Source organism: Oncorhynchus gorbuscha, linkage group LG08 (genome assembly GCF_021184085.1).
Source record: "Oncorhynchus gorbuscha isolate QuinsamMale2020 ecotype Even-year linkage group LG08, OgorEven_v1.0, whole genome shotgun sequence".
NCBI classification, from domain to species: Eukaryota; Metazoa; Chordata; class Actinopteri; order Salmoniformes; family Salmonidae; genus Oncorhynchus; species Oncorhynchus gorbuscha.
In genome coordinates, this window is record NC_060180.1 from 41,078,334 (window position 1) to 41,090,739 (window position 12,406).

The 12,406-nt window shown below is 47.2% G+C and overlaps 1 protein-coding gene across 6 annotated transcripts in view; it reads right to left on the bottom strand.

Moving 5' to 3' along the window:
* The window catches only part of LOC124041667 (myomegalin-like), a 93,170-nt gene that overhangs the window by 32,912 nt on the left and 47,852 nt on the right, over positions 1 to 12,406 (bottom strand). For 4 of the 6 annotated variants that reach the window (XR_006839974.1, XM_046359513.1, XM_046359512.1 and 1 more), the window contains exons 1-14: positions 9,185 to 11,649; positions 6,841 to 6,978; positions 6,548 to 6,667; positions 6,331 to 6,423; positions 5,925 to 6,149; positions 5,675 to 5,833; positions 5,493 to 5,594; positions 4,767 to 4,904; positions 4,475 to 4,654; positions 3,962 to 4,156; positions 3,578 to 3,748; positions 3,154 to 3,396; positions 2,929 to 3,035; positions 2,404 to 2,546 (exon numbers count right to left, since the gene is read on the bottom strand). Coding sequence is in view for 5 of the 6 variants with exons in the window: in XM_046359513.1 (XP_046215469.1) it covers positions 2,404 to 2,546; positions 2,929 to 3,035; positions 3,154 to 3,396; positions 3,578 to 3,748; positions 3,962 to 4,156; positions 4,475 to 4,654; positions 4,767 to 4,904; positions 5,493 to 5,594; positions 5,675 to 5,833; positions 5,925 to 6,149; positions 6,331 to 6,423; positions 6,548 to 6,667; positions 6,841 to 6,978; positions 9,185 to 10,552 (3,382 nt within the window). In the remaining variant the exon portion in view is untranslated. Of the gene's footprint in view, positions 1 to 2,403; positions 2,547 to 2,928; positions 3,036 to 3,153; positions 3,397 to 3,577; positions 3,749 to 3,961; positions 4,157 to 4,474; positions 4,655 to 4,766; positions 4,905 to 5,492; positions 5,595 to 5,674; positions 5,834 to 5,924; positions 6,150 to 6,330; positions 6,424 to 6,547; positions 6,668 to 6,840; positions 6,979 to 9,184; positions 11,650 to 12,406 lie in introns of those variants that run through there. The other 2 variants (XM_046359511.1, XM_046359514.1) reach the window with 2 other exon arrangements.

Genomic DNA, 12,406 nt, shown 5'->3' on the forward strand with positions numbered 1-12,406 from the left:
CTAAGGGGAAAATGGTCCATAATAATGGGCTGCTAAGGGGAAAATGGCTCATAATAATGGGCTGCTAAGGGGAAAATGGCTCATAATAATGGGCTGCTAAGGGGAAAATGGCTCATAATAATGGGCTGCTAAGGGGGAAATGGCTCATAATAATGGGCTGCTAAGGGGAAAATGTCTCATAATAATGGGCTGCTAAGGGGAAAATGTCTCATAATAATGGGCTGCTAAGGGGAAAATGGTCCATAATAATGGGCTGCTAAGGGGAAAATGGCTCATAATAATGGGCTGCTAAGGGGAAAATGGTCCATAATAATGGGCTGCTAAGGGGAAAATAGCTGATAATAATGGGCTGCTAAGGGGAAAATGGTCCATAACAATGGGCTGCTGAGGGGAAAATGGCTCATAATAATGGGCTGCTAAGGGGAAAATGGCTCATAATAATGGGCTGCTAAGGGGAAAATGGCTCATAATAATGGGCTGCTAAGGGGAAAATGGCTCATAATAATGGGCTGCTAAGGGGAAAATGGCTCATAATAATGGGCTGCTAAGGGGAAAATGGCTCATAATAATGGCCGGAACAGAGTTAATGGAACGGAATTAAATACCTGGAAACCATTAAGGTGCCACCAACCTCCTGTGCTATCTGTATATACCTTATATAATCTATCCGGTTAGATATAATGATTGGAAATATTACTAGTGTGAGGCAGAAGGACTGCTTCACATAATATACTATACTGACTATGTTTTCTTATACCTAATAGTGACTTACCTGTGTCAAAGTTGTCAATCCACATCACAGTAAACTAGCCATGCAAACAACATGCTGGGATGCCATGCATGTGGCAGAGAAGTCATTAACGACAGAGATGGTATTGTAACTCCCTAAAAACATGAGAGATCTCTGTCTTCTGTGAAAGAAAACTTATTTTATAAGGATATTCATAGAATATTCTTAGAATGTGTGAGCGTGTGTGAGAGCATGCGTGTGTGTGTGTGTGTGTGTGTGTGTGTGTGTGTGTGTGTGTGTGTGTGTGTGTGTGTGTGTGTGTGTGTGTGTGTGCAAGTGTTGGTGGGCGGTAATGTCTAAGAGTGTGTTTTGACACAGAGACTATGGAGACAAAATGTAGAAACAGGGATGAGAAAAGCACATGATCACCACATTCTCTTTCTTTCACCTCAGGGATAGACGGAACACCCGTTATCTGTTCTCTACTAGTTGGGGGAGAAGAGAGGGTTTGTTGTATTGGATAAGGGGGCAAAAAGGGAGAGGGAATCCAGTCCCCAATTCAAAGAAAAAGATCCTTTCAACAAAAAAAAAACAGGAAATATTTTATTTACTTTCCATTTCAAAGTACAAAAAAATGTGGGTTTCATCACCCCAAACTTTAATTGAAAATTCCTTCACTAATCCTAAAATCCTTAAAACCTAATCAATCTGGACCAATCGAATCTCGAATGATACTAGGTATAAATCCTATTATCATGTCTTTATCACATTGTGATTGGTACAAAGTCTATCAATAAATGCAAGAAATAGGCCCGCTATCTAAGATACTTGGGTTGTGGGGTATCGAAGAGGGATAACAAGGTTAACAAATAACTAAGATAAGGATTCTTACTTTGTTAATTAAGAAAACACGATTGACTACTCACCTAGTGGCCCATGCATCGTCTTTGAGACTAAGAACAACTATGATAGGATCTTTAAAACCTGTGGAATGAAGATCTGCGGAGGAATACTAACTACTTGGCCATCCTTTTGATTTCAGCTAATATATCTTGGGCCTGCATACGGTATGTACACAAAGATGCTATGAAATAATAAGATGGATGACTTGAAGACATTTACTGTAAGGCATGAGCTGGACTGTCTACACCACACATCACATTACCGTAAGGCTGGACACATTGACACCGAGAGATGGAGTACAATACAAAATAGCATTACAGAACAGCCGCACTGCAAAGCAATACGCAGGCGGTTTGTAAAAACAATACAAAACACAACAATTCAAAACACACTCACAGAATATATGAATAACAATAAATAATAAAACATCTAAGTTGCACGTTGCCACTTCATACAGTAATTAAAACCACCCCCAAAAACGTGCTGTTGGTTAGAGCAGGCATCGGTTGTTGTGTGGTGTCTGTGTCATCCAAAGAGGAACGAAGTTGCCCATAGTCACTGACCTTAGGTCAGTATTGAGTGTTTGGATGACTAATGGATAAGGTTAGGATTTAGGTGAATGTAAACTGATCCTAGATCTGCACCTAAGGGCAACTTCTACCTGCAGTGCATTTGTCTGACTCGTTGGTGCAGTGGCTAGACAGAATATCCTACAGAATTAGTAACAGTGCCCCAGGTAGCCCTGGAGGCCGGTCCCTGCCCGTCCCCACCTCCAAAGTCAGACTGCCTCTTAGCTGTCCTCTCCAGTGCCAGGGCGGTCTTCCGGGTCCTGGCTAGGACCTCCTCCAGCTGCCCTCGGAGTGCCTGAATAGAGTCCAGTTCGGTGTGCAGGGCCCGGGTCTTCTCTGAGCTGCTGAGAGAGGGGCAATGACACCACACACACACACACAAACAAACATCCTCAAACACTGATTGTGGTTTCAAAGGTTGTTACTAGCCTACTACTGTATGTAGCAATGTGTACTGACACTAGCTTACACTGTCCACAAATGTGTGTATTTGTAGGCACCCAGGTGTGTGTATTTGTAGGCACCCAGGTCTGTGTATTTGTAGGCACCCAGGTGTGTGTATTTGTAGGCACCCAGGTGTGTGTATTTGTAGGCACCCAGGTGTGTGTATTTGTAGGCACCCAGGTGTGTGTATTTGTAGGCACCCAGGTGCGTGTATTTGTAGGCACCCAGGTGTGTGTATTTGTAGATATGTTTATTCTTGGCCTCAGTGAAGGCCTCTCCTACCTGTTTCCTCTGGCCTGGATGTGGCTCAGACTCTGGTACAGCCTCTTCTCTGCCCTCAGAGCATCGTTCAGCCTGTGGTACTCACTGGCCAACTGCTCCAACACACTCTGACAGAGAGGTTGGGAAAAGGAAAGGGGGAAACATTATAAACACACACTCCACTCAGTAGGCACCAGACCTTAACTAACAAGGACAATGTTGTAGACAATAAAGAACCAGGGATACCTGGTGGTCAGTGTTGGAGGGCTCCCTGGCTATTACTCCTGGGGCCAGGATCTTAAACCTATCCCCCTGCTTCTGGGCCTGCTCCTGGGCCTGAGCTAGAGCTGAACGCAGGGCTGAAATCTCCAGCTGAGCATCCTTCTCCTTCTTCCTGACCAGCTGCAGCTCCTCCCGAATGTCCTGTACCTCTTCTGCCCCCTCTGGTGTGGAGAGCTCCATGCTCTCCTCCTGGCTCTGCATCAGACTCTGGGTGGGGAGGAGTAGGACAGTTAGTGTGTGTGTGTGTGTGTGTGTGTGTGTGTGTGTGTGTGTGTGTGTGTGTGTGTGTGTGTGTGTGTGTGTGTGTGTGTGTGTGTGTGTGTGTGTGTGTGTGTGTGTGTGTGTGTGTGTGTGTGTGTGTGTTGTCAACCAGTGTCCCAGAATTCACCTGGATAAAAGCCTCTTTCTCCTTCAGCAGGTTCTGCAGTCGCTCTGCCTCTCCCATTCTCTCCTTCCGGAGCTCACCCATCTCCCTTTCCTGTGACGACAGCTGCCTACGCAGCTCCTGAAGCTGGCCCGTCCGCTCGCCAATCACTTGAGAGAGCCTATCAGAGTAGTCCTGAGAGAGGAGGTCGGAGGGAGAAAAGAGAGATTCTGAAATCGACTGTCAATTTATATGTTACATCCAGTCTATCATAAATGTTATAATAGACTATTGGATTTTTCTTAGTGATGTTGGGCTGAGTACACTGTACAGCTGACATAAGCTCATCATTCATATTCTCAGAGACAGGTCCTAGATCAGGGGTGTGTGTGTGTGTGTGTGTGGTACCTGTATGTACTGGTCCTTAGTGCTGATGGTGCTGAGCAGATCCTGGACCTGTGCTTGGTGTTCGTGGCTCTGGCGGCTGCGGTCTGACAGCAGTTCCTGAAACAGTTTCTCCTTCAGCGCGAGGCGAGCCTTCAGCTCCTCCACCACCCCACTGGGGCCTGCCTGGACCTTAGCCAGGAGGGCTGCCGTGAGGTCCTACACACACATAGGAGAAAACAAAACAAACACACACACGTCAGTATATCTTGTCGTTTTTGGAGGGGGCAGATATAAGAGCAGGTTTTTCCTCATTGGACTAGTTTGAGGTTGTTAAAGCACTGCAAGTCATTAATATCAGCCAACAATGAAAAACTTCAACACTGGAGAGAAACTACTGGTTACAAGAACAAACAGAATGCAAACTGGTGGCACAGCCAGTCCTCACTAGTGTGACCTATCTGAGCTGTTGACCTCGTTTAGCGCACGCATGTTTTGCGTATGTGTTTGTCCGTGTGTGTGTTTCTGTGTGTTTACCTGTGTCTCCTGGCTGCGTGTCTGCAGGGCAGTCTGTAGCTGGCTGATGAGCGTGTCTCTCTCTCTCAGAGTGCACTCCTCTCTCTCCTCACTCTGCTGCTGGAGCCACTGCAGGTTCCTGAGGGCTTCTGCTGTCTGCTCCACGTCCAGCTCCTTACCCCGCACCAACGCATCCAGACTCTATACAAACACACAGTCTAAACATGTCAATGTGTATAGATGTACCGTGTGTGAGAGTGGGTGTACCCTCGTGGTTGCTCGCGGTATCGTCCTTTAGTGCGTGCGTTTGTACCGTGATGGTCTCCTCGTTGCTGGACAGTATACAGCGCAGTCTCTCCAGGTCTCGCTCCTTCTCTCGAAGGGCCAGCTGTAGTTTCCTCACCTGCTCCTCCCTCTCTTCCAGACCACTGAACTTCTCATCTATAGACCGCTGGACAGAGAAAGAGAACATCAATCATTATTATGAGTATCTATCTATCTATCTATCTATCCGTCCGTCCGTCCGTCCGTCCGTCCGTCCGTCCGTCCGTCCGTCCGTCCGTCCGTCCGTCCGTCCATCTATCTATCTATCTATCTATCTATCTATCTATCTATCTATCTATCCATGCATCCACCCATCCTTCCATCATTTCATCGATCCATCCATCCATCCATCCATCCATCCTTTCATCCATCCATCCTTTCATCGATCCATCCATCCATCCATCCATCCAACCATTCATCCATCCATCCATCCTTTCATCCATCCATCCATCCTTTCATCCATCCATCCATCCATCCATCCTTTCATCCTTCCATCCAGCCAGCCAGCCAGCCATCCATCCATCCTTTCATCCTTCCATCCAAGCCAGCCAGCCAGCCAGCCATCCAGCCATCCATCCATCCATCCATCCATCCATCCATCCATCCATCCTTTCATCCATCCTTTCATCCTTCCATCCATCCATCCATCCATCCATCCATCCATCCATCCATCCATCCATCCATCCATCCATCCAGTAAGAGTAAGTGTCCTTACCTCCAATGCTCTGTCCCTGTCTCTGATGCGTTCTCTCAGTTTGTCCAGCAGAGCATCTCTGGGTTTGGAGCTGTCTGCTGATTCCAGGAGTTCAGAGTACTCCTACAAAGGGTGAGGGAGATAGGGTCAGTGTGTATGTGTCCATGTGTGTGTGTGTGGGGGGGGGGGGTTATGTCTCTCACCTGTAGCTGCCTCTCCTTGTCCTGAAGGGAGTGTTTGAGCTGGGTGATGTTCTTGTCTCTCTCTTGAACGTCTGTGCGTCTCTCCGCCTTACTCTCCTCCAGCTGAGCCTCTTTAGTCCGCAGCTCAAAGCCAGACTGAGCCAGGGCACTGCGCAAGTCCTACAATGGGACAGAGGATAGGTTACACACACCACCTACATCATTGCTACAGGGGTCCACACCAACACATCCACACACAGAGCACACACACCTGGTTGTGTTTGTCGGTGACCTCCCTGTGCTGCAGTGCCTCCTTTAGGTCAGAGTGAAGTCTGTCTTTAGCTCTGCTCAGGTCCTCAGCCTGTCTCTGGCTCTGTCTCTGGGCTCTCTGACTGGCTTCCAGCTCCAGACCCAGGGTGAACAGAGAGCTCTGTAACCCCACCAACTCACCCTGAAACTGGGCTAAACTCGCACCCTCACTGCCCCCCTCTGGATCCTGAGAGAGAGGACCAAACAATAAAATCCACTGGGGTTAGACTGGTCATGAAGAAAGGGCGTCTCCGTCCGTCCGTCCGTCTGTCTGTCTGTCTATCAACAGTTGGGTTATTACGGCCTTTTATTAACTGGTATGCTGCTGAGTGCTTGTCTGGACCTGTCTGGAGTGTGTGAGGTCTCACCTCAGTGCGTGTGATCTGGTTGCAGTGGGCCATCTCTCTCAGCTTACACAGTGTTGCGTTCTGCCCCTCTATTAGCTGGTACAGCTCCACGGCCTGAAGAGGACATAGGGAATATTCTGCAAATCACTACTGAGTGTGATACTCAAATGTAGTCCCCTGGTTGCGACTCAGAACGTTTATGGTTCAGCAATGTCGCCTCAGTGTAGACCACACATACCTCGCTGTCCTTGGTACTGACAGAAACGGTCAGGCATTGGATGGTGCGCTCCTGGCTCTGAGCTCCCTGGCGGATGGAACGCAGTTCACACTCCATCTCAATGAGCTTCTCCTGCAACTTCTGGAGGGAGGAGGGAAACAGAGAGAGAGGAAGAGAGAGAGAGAGGATGAGTAACTATAGAGAGAGAGAGAGAGAGAAACAAAGGGACAAGAACGTGTGTGTGTGTGTGTGTGTGTTTGTGTGTATGGTATGCGTTTGATGTATAGATGGGTAATGTCTCTCTGTAGCCGTACCGCGTTGTTGGCTTCGCTCTCCTGGCTCTTGGCCTTCAGGGACTGGACCTGCTGCTGGGCCTTCTGCAGCTCACTGACACACTGACCTGCTGCACACTCATACTGGTTCAACTGGCTCTGCTGCTCCTCGATCAGAGTCTGGAACACACACACACAGAGACAGGGGTTAACACACACACATTACAGTCCACGTTTACCGAATCCCGCTTCGCTCACAAATGAATACTATGGGAGAGATAGAGACAATAGTTTGGCACAGTATTGCTATCCAATCGCTCTAGCCACATCTGTCTATAAGGAAAAGGGACAATGCACTGAGCTGGGCTGTTGGTGACTGTACTTTCCAAACCAAATGCTCTGTTCATCCATCTTTCTATGCTGCTAAAAGCAGATCCATCCTGCGGATATTCTCTCGAGAGCTCCCTGTGTATGTTAAGTGCTCTGCGGTGCCCCTAACGTAACTTACGTAACCAGTGTGACACCATCTCCCTTACAGCACTCACATCCTATATTTATAGGTTTACACTACGGGAGGAAATCCCACAACACACACACACATGTAAGTAATATAAATCTGTTAAATCCCTGTTAGAATGGGAACAGGCTAGATGTATGTGGTGGTATGTGGATTGATCTTCTTATACTGTAATACATACAGTAGAGGTCCTAAGAGCTACAGTACAGACTATAGATACCTACAGGTCCAAGCCAAAAACATACCACATGGCCATAGTCCAGGCCATTTGAGTAGCAGGGAGAGATACTGCACATGCCATAGAAATAGAATGACTTTGAACTAGAAAGTCCATTCTAGTAATTATATGCCTATGGTGCATGCTGTAATATAATGACATCCACTAGCCTGGTCTGACATTGCGAGGTACTATCAGGGTTTGCTGCCTCCGAGGCTTATTGCTGCTGTGAAATTAGGCCAATAGTGGTGCCACTCCATGTCCCCCCATGCGCTAACCTAGTTTAGTGAACAGGGCTGGGGCTGGCTGAGGCCTGAAATCCCATTCACATTAAGGAATGCTCCTAAATCAGACACAGGCACTGCCTGCATCTCTGTCACAGTCTATTATCTACTGAGGCTCACAGAGGAGCTAGAGTCAATATGATTGGAATTTGAGAGCTACATAGAGCTACTGTACCAAAGCACCCAATGAACCTTCATTTTATTCCAAAGGACGCTTACATATCTTCTGTACACCGTGTTTGCTCTTCATATTTCATCAACCTTGGTTGGACTGCAAGGCAGCATGACATGAGACGGCCTACTCTTTGTTTTGCTTTAAGAGTCCGGGATGAGACTTGATTATGGAAAGAGAACCTGGATTTGTCAACACAGTTCTCACCACTCAGCGCAACTCAATATTAGGAAGGACTTCCTAATGTTTGGTATATTGTAGATAGATCATACACAGTACCTCAGGTTCTACAGATGTAGGATCTTAATTTGATCACACTGTTGTGACAAATTTAAAGCATGTATTGTATTCAAGGTTTATAAAGGCTTCTGAAGTTAGTCATTTCCAGTTTGGAAAATTTCAGACTTGATTTTCCCTTTCGAAAAATGTATTTAACCTCTACAAACGTTTCCATAAATTATAATAATTCACATTTCCTGTTGCTGCAGGATTATTTTCCTGCTGTAGCAAACTGGCTCAAATGAAGTACCTCTGTTCTGTGAAGATGGCAATATCATTCTAGGTTTGTTAATGTGCCTCTGTGGTTGGCCAACCATGACAGCTCCACTCTCTGAGCGCACACTCACTCATTAGTATGGCTGACTGGCCTGAGGGCTCTACATGAGAATCCCTCACTGCTTTTAACACACAGACACACAAACAAAACACACATCTGAAGGATTGTATGATGTGCATTTTAGGCATGTAGACACCTGAGTCACACAATGATCTCTCAGACACAGATGCACCCGCACACATACACACATACACACATTTATTAAAGTGCTACGGAGCGCACATCCTCTGTGCATCCTCTCTGGAGAGGTTAAAGTGATGTAGATGGACAGCTGGATTATCTAGCTAATTAGCCCGGAGTGTGGTGAGATCACGGAATGTTCTCACGGTTGGGAGCACTGCACTGTCTGCTGAATTCACAGATAACTAACTAACCTTCTGGAATAGTCTCCATATTCTGAGATTTGTATATGTGTAGATGATTAAAATATGCTACAAAAAGGTTTGTAGTAAAATAAGGTATCCTACTGAAATAAATAGAAAAAACTACTTTGATTTCAGTTACTGTTCCAGTAGCTAAAAAGTGGGAACCACAGACCAGAGGTGAACCAATGTCTGACTGGAGAGCTGCAGTTTTATACCTGGTGGGGGCGTGGGGGAGGACACTCATGATACAGATCCTCCCACAGCTCCTCTATCTCAGCCAGGTCTAGACCCCCATCTATCCCTCCATCCAGCCTGATCAGAGGGGCCTCCAGGTCAGGCACATGGACATGAATCTCCCCCTCTCCATTCAGACCTCCATACAGCAACCCCAAGGCCGGCTCATGGAAGCTCAGTCTGGAGCCTCCGCTGCTGGGGCCCTGTCTGTTGAGTACAGGCAGTCTGCTTCCCTTGGGGCTCTGGACTGGCCGGTACACACAGTTCTGGACCAGGCAGAGGGCCAGTGAGAGCCGGGAGGCCGACCTCAGTGGAGTCACCAGGTGGTGCTCCTCGGAGAGGGAGTCGGAGAACCGATCATCCAGGGGGTCTTGGGGATACTCTAGCCCCTCGGGCCCATCTTGGATTGCAGACAGCTGGGTAGATTCTCCGGTTATGTCCAGGGAGTCTATAGAGGGGCTGGAGCTGGCTCGGCCCACCAGGGTAGGGTCGCTGTCCGAAGCCCGGGGCGTAGGGTTGGACCCAGGGATCAGCGTGAGCGAGGAGGGGGTCCCCTCTGGATCTTTCTCCCCTCCTCTTCCTCCTCCACTTGCACGTCCTCCTCCAATCACGCTGACCGAATACCTCGTCGATGGGTCACAGGAAATACTCCGTGCCAACTTCCTGGGTACTTTACACACAGCCTCGTAGTCTGAGTCCGCCACTCGCCACGCCGTGCACCCTCGGCACTTCCTGGGTGAACGCGTGACAGTCCCACAGCGCTGTGACCCCACAGCCGTCACCTCTGGCGCAGGCCCTGCGCATGGTTGGGGATGCCCATGATGATGATGATTATGACCCCCGAACTCTAACCCCTCCTCAGCCCAGGACTCATACAGAGAGTACACCAAGTCCTCCTGGAGCAGAGCACAGTACTTAGCATGGGTCAGACCGGACATGTCCACCATACCATCCCCCTGTACCCTTCCTCCCCCTCCTCCCGTATCCCCAGGTCCAGTAACAGCCCCTGCACAACTGCCTCCATCCTCCCTGTTGGTCTTCCGGTAGAGGCTTCCGATGAGACCCCGTAGCCAGTGTTTCTCCTGGAGCAGCCTCTGCAGCCGTTCAATGGACAGGGCCTCCACCCGGGCAATCACCGTGTCAAACCTATACATGCGCTCCAGTATGAAGGCACACTTGGAGCAGGCGAACTCCCCGCGGCCGTCGCGGGTCAGCTCTCGCCCCAGGGCGTGGGACAGGAGCACCTGCAGGTTGAGTTTGGAGGCGGGGTGGAAGATCCATCGCCGTTGGTTACCGCAGAGCTCCCTCGCGCAGATACGACACGCCTCCTTCATTCTGATGTCCAGCATTCCACACGCACACAGTCGAGACGGAGGTCATTCACCTGAGCTTGGTGTTTTGTGTGAAGACTTTAGTCGAATGCCGAAAACACCTTTATTTTGTATGATAAACCTTTGTATTAAACTTCCATTTTCCCGAAGGAGAATGAATGGCGCTTCCATATCCCCAGAGTTCCTCCACTGACGTCACCTCGGATGCTCCTTGGTGGGGTTGAGGTCCCGGTTGCCGTTAAAGTGTTGTATAAATAATCAATAACATTTGATTGATGGAGGTGAATGAGATGATGCGATGCTGTTATTAGCTCCAGTATGACTGCTCATCCATCAACATCTGTGTATTAAATCATTTATTAAGATGTAAATGTTGGCATTTTGCATGTAACCATGTATCCTTTCATCTGCTTCTCTCTCTTCAGAAGAGATGCAAAACAAATAGCAACCACGTGGTTTCAGACAAATAAATACCACTAAAATTCAATATAAACAACAGATAGAGAGTCATTGGAGAAACTCAAATATTGTTACTGCGAGCCTGCAAAGGAAAGGCAGACAGCAGCAAGCAAGAGATGCTCACTAAATCCAATCCTCTAGATATAATGCCTTTTCCCCCTCTTCACATTCTGCCAGAGTTGCTGTTTCCATAGGAGTATAAAGACGTTGGATGGATTCTGATAGCATATTGCTTCTTAGAGCAGCAGATGGCAGACAGCAAGTCGTCCAGTATCCTTGGTCACCGATTCTGTTGCATTCCGTAATGGAAATTCTGATTGCAATGACTTAAATCCGAAAGGGAAATATAAAGTCATTCTGGTGTTATATTCCCTAAATACACATGAGCCTTTCCTCCTTTCGCTCCCGGTTGTTTCATTTCGCGTTTCCCGACACAAGAAAAACACGCATCTCTTGGTTTGGCTGTCAGGTTGATCATCACCGGTAGACTTACCACCGTATCCCTTTAACCAAACACCGTCACTGCATAGAAGTGACACATCAAAACAATTATTTCGGTAGCGGCAATCAGGTCCTCCGCAATCCCTTGACAATCATTCATGGTGTATTATATCAACGGTGAAGATGGCGCGCTTCAGCCCAGCGGTATAGTAGATCCTTTTGGCAGATAATGATGTGGCAACGTAGTAGCACTGGCAAGAACGGCTGCAGCGGCGGAGCGCACCATTTCACGCATTAGGGGTGCTAAAATATCTGATCGTCTATATCAAGATATTAAAAAGTAGTCCTATATGACATAATAATACCGGTTCAACTGTCATATAATAAGAAGTTCATTTAAAGCTAAAATTCGATAAAATATTTTGATAATCTACAAAATGTCACCCGGGGTGCCATTAGTTATTTTGGTCCAGTCTACACTAAACTTTGTATTCGCTTTATTGAGCAGGTGAAATGCCTACTACCATTTAGTAGCATATAGTGACAATAGTGTTTGCATAAACTCTTACACCATGTAAAGCAGTAGATATATTTTATATAATAATAAAAAAGAATAAAATTATTTTCTCTAAATTTGGTCATAATAACCACGAGATTAGTGACGAGTGACGCAGTGGTCTAAGGCACTGCATCTCAGTGTAAAAGGCGTCACTACAGTCCCTGGTTCGAATCCAGGCTGAATCACATCTGGCCGTGATTGGGAGTCCCATAGGGCGGCGCACAATTGGCCCAGTGTCGCTGGGGTAGGCCATCATTGTAAATAGGAATTTGTTCTTAACTGACTTGCCTAGTTAAATAAAGGTTAAAAAAATATATATATAATTGGGCTTTTATGAGGGCAATATCAATTTCTTATTAAAAAATAAACGATTTAATTTTTACCCCCTTTTTCTCCCAATTTCGTGATTACGA